This window comes from Epinephelus lanceolatus, chromosome 22 (genome assembly GCF_041903045.1).
Source record: "Epinephelus lanceolatus isolate andai-2023 chromosome 22, ASM4190304v1, whole genome shotgun sequence".
Classification (NCBI taxonomy): domain Eukaryota; kingdom Metazoa; phylum Chordata; class Actinopteri; order Perciformes; family Serranidae; genus Epinephelus; species Epinephelus lanceolatus.
In genome coordinates this window covers 1010735-1023980 of record NC_135755.1, presented here as the reverse complement: position 1 = coordinate 1023980, position 13246 = coordinate 1010735, and the positions used below count along the sequence as shown (strand labels likewise).

The following is a 13246-nucleotide window of genomic DNA, read 5'->3' as shown; positions in this document are numbered from 1 at the left end:
CATCAGGAAATTGGTGCCCCACAATATTAAAAGATACATACATGTCATAGATTATCTCATAACTCTGAATGTGAAACAAAGACTTGAGATAAATGACCAATATAGAACTTCAGATCTCTGACAGTCTCCAGTGTGCTGTGACTGTGTGTGTGACTGTGTGTGTGTGACTGTGTGTGTGTGTGTGTGAGCTCCAGCAGCAGACTTTACTGTGAACTGTCTGCCTGGCAACAGCTGATGATGATGACGTCATCACGCCCTCTGGTATTTAGAGCAGCTCTCAGTGAAACTGTGTCAGTGTGTGTCCGGTGAACAGAGGAACATGGCTTCATCCTTTCTCAGCTTCTCCCTCCTCTTCATCAGCCTCTACACAGCAGGTACGACCAACACACTCATCAACACACTGATCAATACACTCATCAATGCACTCATCAATACACTGATTACTGATCAACACACTGATCACTCATCAACATACTGATCACTGATCAACACACTCATCAATACACTGATCAACACACTGATCACTGATCAACACACTCATCAATACACTGATCACTGATCAACACACTCGTCAATACACTCATCAATACACTGATCACTCATCAATACACTGATCAACACACTGATCACTGATCAACACACTCATCAATACACTGATCACTGATCAACACACTCGTCAATACACTCATCAATACACTGATCACTCATCAATACACTGATCACTCATCAACACACTGATCACTCATCAATACACCGATCATTCATCAATACACTGATCACAGATCAATACACTGATCACTCATCAATACACTGATCACTCATCATTACACTGATCACTCATCAATACACTGATCACAGATCAATACACTGATCACTCATCAACACACTGATCACAGATCAATACACTGATCACTCATCAACACACTGATCAGTCATCAATACACTGATCACTCATCAATACACTGATCAGTCATCAATACACTGATCACAGATCAATACACTGATCACTCATCAACACACTGATCACTAATCAATACACTGATCAGTCATCAATACACTGATCACTCATCAACACACTGATCAGTCATCAATACACTGATCACTCATCAATACACTGATCACTCATCAACACACTGATCAGTCATCAACACACTGATCACTCATCAACACACTGATCATTCATCAATACACTGATCACAGATCAATACACTGATCACTCATCAATACACTGATCACTCATCATTACACTGATCACTCATCAATACACTGATCACAGATCAATACACTGATCACTCATCAACACACTGATCACTAATCAATACACTGATCACAGATCAATACACTGATCACAGATCAATACACTGATCACTCATCAATACACTGATCACTCATCATTACACTGATCACTCATCAATACACTGATCACAGATCAATACACTGATCACTCATCAACACACTGATCACTCATCAATACACTGATCACAGATCAGTACACTGATCACTCCTCAACACACTGATCAGTCATCAATACACTGATCACTCATCAACACACTGATCAGTCATCAATACACTGATCACTCATCAACACACTGATCAGTCATCAATACACTGATCACTGATCAATACACTGATCACTGATCAATACAGACTTGGTACTGTTCATACAGTGATGTGAAGCTGCAGTTACACAATGAGTCAAACTGTTTTTGTTCCTCAGATGGATTTCGCAGTTGTGGTCTGAACCGCTGTCTGTTTAACTCCACTGATCCAAAGGACATCGAGTACATCTACTCTCAATATTTCAACAAGTTGGAGCTCTTCAGGTTCAGCAGCAGTTTGGGGAAGTTTGTTGGATACACTGAGTACGGTGTGAAGCAGGCTGAGTACTTCAACAATGATCCTTCAATACTGGCTCAGCAGAGAGGTGAGAAGGAGAGGTACTGTGTGCACAACATTGGGATTGACTACCAGGCTGTTCTGACTAAGTCAGGTGAGTCTGTGTTTCTGTAACATCCACACCTTCATCACCTTCATCATCATCACCATCATCATCATCATGTCATTGATTAATTTATTCATGTATGTATGTATGTGTATGTGTGTGTGTGTGTGTGTGTGTATATGTATGTATGTATGTATGTGTGTGTGTGTGTGTATGTAGGTGTGTGTGTGTGTGTGTGTGTATGTGTGTTGGTGGAATGTGTACTTAATGTCCATTTTTAAATGTAAACTCATATCATCATCACCATTATCATGATGTCATTAATTCATTCATTACCACAGTGAGTGAATCTACATCAGCTCTACTGATTCACCTGACTGACAGGTACAGATTTGTTTATCTGATAAACAGTTCAAACCGCTGAAGACACTTCAAACACACATATGTTTATTGACATATAATTTATGTAAAGGCTGAATGTTGTTCCTTCTGATCATCATGACCAGTGGAAACATGTCATATTTGACATGACACGCCTCAAACACAGCGTCACACTCCACTTGTTTATTGACATATAATTTATGTAAAGGCTGAATGTTGTTCCTTCTGATCATCATGACCAGTGGAAACATGTCATATTTGACATGACACGCCTCAAACACAGCGTCACACTCCACTTGTTTATTGACATATAATTTATGTAAAGGCTGAATGTTGTTCCTTCTGATCATCATGACCAGTGGAAACATGTCATATTTGACATGACACGCCTCAAACACAGCGTCACACTCCACTTGTTTATTGACATATAATTTATGTAAAGGCTGAATGTTGTTCCTTCTGATCATCATGACCAGTGGAAACATGTCATATTTGACATGACACGCCTCAAACACAGCGTCACACTCCACTTGTTTATTGACATATAATTTATGTAAAGGCTGAATGTTGTTCCTTCTGATCATCATGACCAGTGGAAACATGTCATATTTGACATGACACGCCTCAAACACAGCGTGATACAGTCAGAAGTAAAATATCACTTTCATTTCCCTTAAACACACCAGACTACAGTCTGTGTCACCACCTGCTGGTTAAACTCTGCTACTGCAACTACTCATACTACAGCTGATGCACCTACTGATACAACTGAAGCTGATGAGTTAATGATGTACGTGTGTTTCCTGTCACATACTGTATGATATACATTTCTACTGAGGGTTCTTTAATCGTACTGTGGCAGCATCACATTGACATATTCTGTAACTTAGCTGAAGCTATAGCAAATAAATAAAGTAACTAGAAAAGCACTCGGAGAGCTCAGACCTCCGCCAAGCAGCTCGGATTTCCCGCCATTTTATTATTTTATCCACTTCGCAACAGAAAGTAGAGATAAATATCCAACTAGTGTAAAATAACATATCGTAGTATTGTGATGGAACCAGAGAGGAGACCAGGTGTGGACTGATGTCAAGTTGCTGCCAGTTTCCTCTGAATCCTCTTTGAATTTGTTTTCAAGCAGCTTTTCAGACAGTTCTGTGATGTCAGCAGAAGAAGGGACCTCTCTCTGACGTCTGACTGAGTATATGTGAAAATACAGAAACACACACCGTACAGTGACTGCTGATAGATTCACTGATGCCTCCTGCACTCAGCTGCACTCGAACGCAAAGACACAGTAACATGTAACAGTAGATATTTTACAACCTTAAAATGGGATTGGTTGCTTGTAGTAAGTGCCGTCTCAGAGCAGGGACAGACAGCTGAGAGACACTGAGGACAGAGGACAGAGGACAGAGCCATATCAGCCACACCCAAAATTCATAGACACTCAAGTTCTGTCCAACAGAACTGTCTCTTTCCAAGAGAGGAGGTACAAGGACTTTCCCTGGCTACATGATGATGCAGTGCAGAGGGGGGGTTGTGTTTTTATTACCCACCTTCATCACTTCTGGATTAAAAAAGTGGAAAAAAGCAACTGAAAAATGTTATCGATCCATGCAGCAACAACACATGCAGAGAATCCATCATGCACTGCAATAAAACCCGTCTGTCCCACAAGATGGACAGTACGGGGCAAAGCCATCACAGCTGTTCTGTCCCAGTATGGGTCAGTGCTGGCTAGCTTGCAGGAGATGACATGTGGTGCCTCAAATACTGCATCTGCTGCTAACGGCCTGCCAGGGCAGTTTAGGAAAGGCAAAACAGTTTGGGGTCTCCTCCTTGACTCACCAGTGATTTGTGAGCTTGAACGCCTGAACATCTCTTTTCAGAAGAGAACTGAAACCATTGCTGGCATGAGGGCTGCTGTCCACGTTGTGAGGACCTCACTCAAGAGAGATGAGGCAAGTTTCAAAGCTCTGTTTGAAGAGGCGACAGCTGTGGTTCAGTCTGTAGGTGTTAAGCACATTATCATTCCACAGACCAGACCGCCCCCAAAACACTTCATTGAAGGAGCTGAGGCACATCAGGTGACCCAGGTCAGGTTGCTTTTGGTCGTCCCTGTTTCATCCTCTGAGGCAGAGAGAAGTTTCAGTGTCCTCCGCAGGCTCAAACTTGGCTCCGGTCTACAATGACTCAAAACAGACTGAACCATGTTGCTGTCCGTCATGTCCATCAGGATAAACTTGACTAACTGGACAGGAAGTCAGTTTGCAAGTGACAGGAGGAAAAAACATTTTGGCTCTTTTGCCTAGGCCAGTGTTTCTCAACCTTTAGTGCGCCATAGCACATGTTTGACACTGAATAATCACACGGCACGCAAATGATTAGATGCAGGACTGTGCAGTGCTGTAAGACTTCTGTTGGTGACAGAAAACTACACAGGAACTGATGTGATCTATCAGTTCATTACATCCATTCAATGTCTTCTCCTTTATCTTTACACATGTGTCTGTTTAGTACAATAAAATTTACTTGTGAATGTTTTGCAGTGTAGTTAATTTATGATGTATTTCTGCTCAAACCAATTTACGGATCTGTCAGGTTCCTGATATGTGCCCCCCCCCCCCCCCCCCAATGTTAAACTCATTCCTACGCCCCTGCATCAAACCAACATCACACTGGCTGCTGAGACTTTATAAACTGTCCTGAAGAGAGCGTCTGAGCACCAGAGTCTCACTGTTACAGCAGGACATGGTCATAGTTTACACACAACAGCTGAGCATGAGTTTCTCCACAGCTGCTGAAAAACTGCATCATTGACTTAACACTAGTTTAAGTATGAAACACGACTGCAACAGCTGATACTGACTCAAACACTGCAGGTGGTGCCACTGATCCTGCTGAACCCTTTAGAGTTACTGGGTTAATGATCATATCACAATGCTTCATCATACTAACTGTCATCATCATCATCATCATCATCCTGATGTGTGTTTCAGCTGAGCCGTATGTCAGACTGCACTCTGTGACGCCCTCTGGTGGTAAACATTCAGCCATGTTGGTCTGCAGCGTCTTCGACTTCTACCCCAAAAAGATCAAAGTCAGCTGGCTCAGAGACGGAAAGGAAGTCACCTCTGATGTCACTTCCACTGATGAGCTGGCAGACGCTGATTGGTACTACCAGATCCACTCTCACCTGGAGTACACGCCCAGGTGAGTACACCTACAGGTCCAGGTCCACATCAAGGTAGATACAGGTCCAGGTTCACATCAAGGTAGCTACAGGTCCAGGTCCACATCAAGGTAGATACAGGTCCAGGTCTACATCAAGGTAGCTACAGGTCCAGGTTCACATCAAGGTAGATACAGGTCCAGGTTCACATCAAGGTAGCTACAGGTCCAGGTCCACATCAAGGTAACTACAGGTCCAGGTCCACATTAAGGTAGATACAGGTCCAGGTCCACATCAAGGCAGCTACAGGTCCAGGTCCACATCAAGGTAACTACAGGTCCAGGTCCACATCAAGGTAGATACAGGTCCAGGTCCACATTAAGGTAGATACAGGTCCAGGTCCACATCAAGGCAGCTACAGGTCCAGGTCCACATCAAGGTAACTACAGGTCCAGGTCCACATCAAGGTAGATACAGGTCCAGGTCCACATCAAGGTAACTACAGGTCCAGGTCCACATCAAGGTAGCTACAGGTCCAGGTCCACATCAAGGTAGCTACAGGTCCACATCAAGGTAGCTACAGGTCCAGGTCCACATCAAGGTAGATACAGGTCCAGGTCCACATCAAGGCAGCTACAGGTCCAGATCCACATCAAGGTAGCTACAGGTCCACATCAAGGTAGCTACAGGTCCAGGTCCACATCAAGGTAGATACAGGTCCAGGTCCACATCAAGGCAGCTACAGGTCCAGGTCCACATCAAGGTAGATACAGGTCCAGGTCCACATCAAGGTAGCTACAGATCCAGATCCACATCAAGGTAGCTGCAGGTGCAGGTCCACATCAAGGTAGCTGCAGGTCCAGGTCCACATCAAGGTAGCTACAGGTCCAGGTCCACATCAAGGTAGCTCCAGGTCCACATCAAGGTAGCTGCAGGTCCAGGTCCACATCAAAGTAGCTCCAGGTCCAGGTCCACATCAAGGTAGCTGCAGGTCCAGGTCCACATCAAGGTAGCTGCAGGTCCAGGTCCACATCAAGGTAGATACAGGTCCAGGTCCACATCAAGGTAGATACAGGTCCAGATCCACATCAAGGTAGATACAGGTCCAGGTCCACATCAAGGTAGCTACAGGTCCAGATCCACATCAAGGTAGCTGCAGGTCCAGGTCCACATCAAGGTAGCTGCAGGTCCAGGTCCACATCAAGGTAGCTGCAGGTCCAGGTCCACATCAAAGTAGATACAGGTCCAGGTCCACATCAAGATAGATACAGGTCCAGGTCCACATCAAGGTAGCTGCAGGTCCAGGTCCACATCAAGGTAGATACAGGTCCAGGTCCACATCAAGGTAGCTACAGGTCCAGATCCACATCAAGGTAGCTGCAGGTCCAGATCCACATCAAGGTAGCTACAGGTCCAGGTCCACATCAAGGTAGCTCCAGGTCCAGGTCCACATCAAGGTAGCTGCAGGTCCAGGTCCACATCAAAGTAGCTACAGGTCCAGGTCCACATCAAGGTAGCTGCAGGTCCAGGTCCACATCAAGGTAGCTGCAGGTCCAGGTCCACATCAAGGTAGATACAGGTCCAGATCCACATCAAGGTAGATACAGGTCCAGGTCCACATCAAGGTAGATACAGGTCCAGGTCCACATCAAGGTAGCTACAGGTCCAGGTCCACATCAAGGTAGCTACAGGTCCAGGTTCACATCAAGGTAGCTCCAGGTCCAGGTTCACATCAAGGTAGATAAAGGTCCAGGTTCACATCAAGGTAGCTACAGGTCCAGGTCCACATCAAGGTAACTACAGGTCCAGGTCCACATCAAGGTAGCTACAGGTCCAGGTTCACATCAAGGTAGCTACAGGTCCAGGTCCACATCAAGGTAACTACAGGTCCAGGTCCACATCAAGGTAGCTACAGGTCCAGGTTCACATCAAGGTAGCTACAGGTCCAGGTCCACATCAAGGTAGATACAGGTCCAGGTTCACATCAAGGTAGCTACAGGTCCAGGTTCACATCAAGGTAGATACAGGTCCAGGTTCACATCAAGGTAGATACAGGTCCAGGTTCACATCAAGGTAGCTACAGGTCCAGGTCCACATCAAGGTAGCTACAGGTCCAGGTCCACATCAAGGTAGCTACAGGTCCAGGTCCACATCAAGGTAGATACAGGTCCAGGTCCACATCAAGGTAACTACAGGTCCAGGTCCACATCAAGGTAGCTACAGGTCCAGGTCCACATCAAGGTAGCTACAGGTCCACATCAAGGTAGCTACAGGTCCAGGTCCACATCAAGGTAGATACAGGTCCAGGTCCACATCAAGGCAGCTACAGGTCCAGATCCACATCAAGGTAGCTACAGGTCCACATCAAGGTAGCTACAGGTCCAGGTCCACATCAAGGTAGATACAGGTCCAGGTCCACATCAAGGCAGCTACAGGTCCAGATCCACATCAAGGTAGCTACAGGTCCAGGTCCACATCAAGGTAGCTGCAGGTCCAGGTCCACATCAAAGTAGCTACAGGTCCAGGTCCACATCAAGGTAGCTGCAGGTCCAGGTCCACATCAAGGTAGATACAGGTCCAGGTCCACATCAAGGTAGATACAGGTCCAGGTCCACATCAAGGTAGCTACAGATCCAGATCCACATCAAGGTAGCTGCAGGTGCAGGTCCACATCAAGGTAGCTGCAGGTCCAGGTCCACATCAAGGTAGCTACAGGTCCAGGTCCACATCAAGGTAGCTCCAGGTCCACATCAAGGTAGCTGCAGGTCCAGGTCCACATCAAAGTAGCTCCAGGTCCAGGTCCACATCAAGGTAGCTGCAGGTCCAGGTCCACATCAAGGTAGCTGCAGGTCCAGGTCCACATCAAGGTAGATACAGGTCCAGGTCCACATCAAGGTAGATACAGGTCCAGATCCACATCAAGGTAGATACAGGTCCAGGTCCACATCAAGGTAGCTACAGGTCCAGATCCACATCAAGGTAGCTGCAGGTCCAGGTCCACATCAAGGTAGCTGCAGGTCCAGGTCCACATCAAGGTAGCTGCAGGTCCAGGTCCACATCAAAGTAGATACAGGTCCAGGTCCACATCAAGGTAGCTACAGGTCCAGGTCCACATCAAGGTAGCTGCAGATCCAGGTCCACATCAAGGTAGCTGCAGGTCCAGGTCCACATCAAGGTAGATACAGGTCCAGGTCCACATCAAGGTAGCTGCAGGTCCAGGTCCACATCAAGGTAGATACAGGTCCAGGTCCACATCAAGGTAGATACAGGTCCAGGTCCACATCAAGGTAGCTACAGGTCCAGATCCACATCAAGGTAGCTGCAGGTCCAGATCCACATCAAGGTAGCTACAGGTCCAGGTCCACATCAAGGTAGCTCCAGGTCCAGGTCCACATCAAGGTAGCTGCAGGTCCAGGTCCACATCAAAGTAGCTACAGGTCCAGGTCCACATCAAGGTAGCTGCAGGTCCAGGTCCACATCAAGGTAGCTGCAGGTCCAGGTCCACATCAAGGTAGATACAGGTCCAGGTCCACATCAAGGTAGATACAGGTCCAGATCCACATCAAGGTAGATACAGGTCCAGGTCCACATCAAGGTAGCTACAGGTCCAGATCCACATCAAGGTAGCTGCAGGTCCAGGTCCACATCAAGGTAGCTGCAGGTCCAGGTCCACATCAAGGTAGCTGCAGGTCCAGGTCCACATCAAAGTAGATACAGGTCCAGGTCCACATCAAGGTAGATACAGGTCCAGGTCCACATCAAGGTAGCTGCAGGTCCAGGTCCACATCAAGGTAGCTGCAGGTCCAGATCCACATCAAGGTAGATACAGGTCCAGGTCCACATCAAGGTAGCTACAGGTCCAGGTCCACATCAAGGTAGCTGCAGGTCCAGGTCCACATCAAGGTAGATACAGGTCCAGGTCCACATCAAGGTAGCTCCAGGTCCAGGTCCACATCAAGGTAGCTACAGGTCCAGGTCCACATCAAGGTAGCTGCAGGTCCAGGTCCACATCAAGGTAGATACAGGTCCAGGTCCACATCAAGGTAGCTCCAGGTCCAGGTCCACATCAAGGTAGCTGCAGGTCCAGGTCCACATCAAGGTAGGTTCAGGTCCAGTTTTTCTCAGAGAGTGTAACAGAATCACTGATGTGTTTTGTGTCAGCAGGTCTGGAGAGAAGATCTCCTGTGTGGTGGAACACACCAGTCTGAGAGAACCTCTGGTTACTGACTGGGGTAAATACCTGCTCACCTGTCTGTCTGTTCACCTGTTTGCTCGCCTGTCTGTCTGCTCACCTGTCTGTCTGCTCACCTGTCTGTCCTCAGACCCGTCCATGCCTGAGTCTGAGAGAAACAAGATTGCCATCGGAGCCTCAGGACTGATCCTGGGTCTGGTCTTATCTCTGGCTGGATTCATCTACTACAAGAGGAAGGCCCGAGGTCAGAACACTACACACAGTCTAAAACCAGTTCACACCAGTTTGGACCAGTTTTAATGACGTGGTGTCTGTCTTTGTTGTTGACCCTGTCCTCGTCTCTTTAATCCAGGAAGGATTCTGGTCCCCAGTAACTGATCCTGGACCTGTAGCTGCTTGTCAGATGGAATAAAAAGCAGCTGCTGCTTCAACCTGCTTCATGACTGTCAGTGCTGCAACACCTGATTCTCTGATGATACTGAGCTGGTCTGAACCCTGATCCAGGACTGTGGTCTTTACTCTGACAGTCCTGGACCAGGTTTAGTCTGGACCCTGATGCAGGACTGTGGTCTTTACTCTGACAGTCCTGGATCAGGTTTAGTCTGGACTCTGATGATACTGAGCTGGTCTGAACCCTGATCCAGGACTGTGGTCTTTACTCTGACAGTCCTGGACCAGGTTTAGTCTGGACCCTGATGATACTGAGCTGGTCTGAACCCTGATCCAGGACTGTGGTCTTTACTCTGACAGTCCTGGACCAGGTTTAGTCTGGACCCTGATGCAGGACTGTGGTCTTTACTCTGACAGTCCTGGATCAGGTTTAGTCTGGACTCTGATGATACTGAGCTGGTCTGAACCCTGATCCAGGACTGTGGTCTGTACTCTGACAGTCCTGGACCAGGTTTACTCTGGACTCTGATGATACTGAGCTGGTCTGAACTCTGATCCAGGACTGTGGTCTTTACTCTGACAGTCCTGGACCAGGTTTAGTCTGGACCCTGATGCAGGACTGTGGTCTTTACTCTGACAGTCCTGGATCAGGTTTAGTCTGGACTCTGATGATACTGAGCTGGTCTGAACCCTGATCCAGGACTGTGGTCTTTACTCTGACAGTCCTGGACCAGGTTTAGTCTGGACCCTGATGATACTGAGCTGGTCTGAACCCTGATCCAGGACTGTGGTCTTTACTCTGACAGTCCTGGACCAGGTTTAGTCTGGACCCTGATGCAGGACTGTGGTCTTTACTCTGACAGTCCTGGATCAGGTTTAGTCTGGACTCTGATGATACTGAGCTGGTCTGAACCCTGATCCAGGACTGTGGTCTGTACTCTGACAGTCCTGGACCAGGTTTACTCTGGACTCTGATGATACTGAGCTGGTCTGAACTCTGATCCAGGACTGTGGTCTGTACTCTGACAGTCCTGGACCAGGTTTACTCTGGACTCTGATGATACTGAGCTGGTCTGAACCCTGATCCAGGACTGTGGTCTTTACTCTGACAGTCCTGGACCAGGTTTACTCTGGACTCTGATGATACTGAGCTGGTCTGAACTCTGATCCAGGACTGTGGTCTTTACTCTGACAGTCCTGGACCAGGTTTACTCTGGACTCTGATGATACTGAGCTGGTCTGAACTCTGATCCAGGACTGTGGTCTTTACTCTGACAGTCCTGGACCAGGTTTAGTCTGGACTCACAGCTGGATCTCATAAAATGCTTCACTGGCTCAAATCTAGATTTTACAGACGCTTCTATCGACAATCTGACTCTAAGTTTAGTTTCAAATCAAATATGATCCAGTTCTTTAAATGATTTTGGGGCTCGTAGGTTGTCTGATTGTTGGATTTATATATTTTACTGGAGTGAACATTTTTCTAACCACAATAAACAATCAGAAAACTCTCTGACACACTGTGGAGTTATTTAACCATGTTAATAAACAGGAAGTACCACATCTATCATGTCTGACATCAACAGGTCATATTAGAGCTGCACGACTCATCACATGTCATCACTGTCACCATTTTGGCTCCCCACGGTTAAATGACCATGAGGCCATGGCACCACTTTGATGGTCAGATCTGGACGTTAGCAGGAACGTAGCACAACATGAGAGTGAAGCAGGGCTCTGTTTATTTTAATGTGAAACTGAAAATATGTTGATGTTCCTAAAATCAAAGATTCATCACAATAAATTACGGTGATCTTAATATTGATCAAAATAACTGATTATAATTTTGCCCATTATCTATTATCTATTTGACATGTACTTTGAGTTGTTAGTGTCCCTTCGGAGGGAATCGCCTCGTTGTTTACAAATACTTTCGGGTAGAAAACCAGCAGAGTTTAGCTATATATAGTGTGTATATATATATATATATATATATATATCACATTTTTCACGTCACTATGTGACCGTGTAGACTAATCTGATGTTTGTTAAGTCTATAAACACAATGACTGAACCAACATTACTATTTCTGTGTACACGTTTTGTAAATAACATGGTTATCGTAGATCAGCGGGGCTAACAGTTAGCTCTTAGCCCCGTTAGCGGTGTCTATAATGACTCATTTAACTCTTAAACGGTCCGTGAAAAATATATTTTTTCCACTGGATATCTTAGTTACAACATGATTGAGCTAGCAAAGCAGTTTTGTGTTGCTATGTGTGGTATTTATTCAGTTTTGGGAAATCACGATGTCTAGAAAGCATCAGTGGCTGCAGCAGCAGCAAAGCTAACATCAGGACGTCATCTGTTAAAAGCCTCCCGTTGTCAGATACGACATGAAACTACTCCAGTAGATTTAGATTTAACATTTAGATTCAGATTTAATTTTTAGATTTAGCATTTAGATTTAACATTTAGATTTAGATTTAGATTTAGCATTTAGATTTAACATTTAGATTTAGATTTAGCATTTAGATTTAACATTTAGATTTAGATTTAACATTTAGATTTAGATTTAATATTTAGATTTAGCATTTAGATTTAACATTTAGATTTAGCATTTAGATTTAGATTTAATATTTAGATTTAACATTTAGATTTAGATTTAACATTTAGATTGGAGAGAAGTGGTGGGAACGCTTCATCTCAACGCTGCATGTCAGGCTTCTTCTAATGCCCTTCTATTCCCCCCCCCCCATCTTAATAACACTGGAGTGTTTGGAGTGTGTTTCACCTTTTTACACATTCGTCCACATCTTTCAGTCAAACAGACGGCGTCAGAGTCAGTCTGTCCTCCACTGTCAAACATCTCAACATCTGTTACATGGACTGTGATGATCATCATCCATGTTCCCCTCAGGATGGCTCATAATAACTGTGCTAACCTGTCATGTGTCAGGTCAACAGTTCATGTGTCCAACACCTGGGTTGATGATCAAGGACACAGATCATCAAGTGGATGAGCTGCTACAGTTGTGACTGTGGACAGAGTGTCTGAGGTAAGTGGAGACACAATCTGAGGACAGCTCTGATCTGATCAGCTGACACCTGAGGGTCAAGCAGACGAGCTGTTCACCTCTGCAGCTGTTTGGTGCTGTCAATCATC

At 45.7% G+C, this 13246-nt stretch overlaps 1 protein-coding gene and 1 long non-coding RNA gene across 32 annotated transcripts; both read left to right on the top strand.

The window, feature by feature from the left end:
* Positions 1-274: 274 nt before the first annotated feature.
* LOC144459830 (H-2 class II histocompatibility antigen, E-S beta chain-like) lies at positions 275-11596 on the top strand. 31 transcript variants are annotated; one of them, XR_013488608.1, is made up of 10 exons: positions 275-374; positions 1718-1990; positions 5326-5539; positions 9660-9730; positions 9821-9934; positions 10043-10228; positions 10286-10451; positions 10509-10674; positions 10732-10897; positions 10955-11596. XR_013488608.1 is itself a non-coding variant. In XM_078164543.1 (6 exons), exons 1-6 carry the CDS (start codon positions 320-322, stop codon positions 10066-10068), a joined length of 750 nt encoding a protein of 249 aa, XP_078020669.1. In that variant the 5' UTR covers positions 275-319; the 3' UTR covers positions 10069-11596. The 31 variants fall into 31 exon arrangements, 2 of the variants coding, with proteins under 2 accessions (XP_078020669.1, XP_078020668.1); XR_013488617.1 differs by having other exon boundaries at positions 9663-9730; positions 10732-11596; XR_013488619.1 differs by having other exon boundaries at positions 9663-9730; positions 10509-10897.
* On the top strand, positions 5546-8307 carry LOC144459833 (uncharacterized). Its single transcript, XR_013488624.1, has 4 exons — positions 5546-5757; positions 5814-6289; positions 7264-7403; positions 7684-8307. It is a non-coding gene; the product is annotated as an uncharacterized LOC144459833 (long non-coding RNA).
* Positions 11597-13246: the final 1650 nt, after the last annotated feature.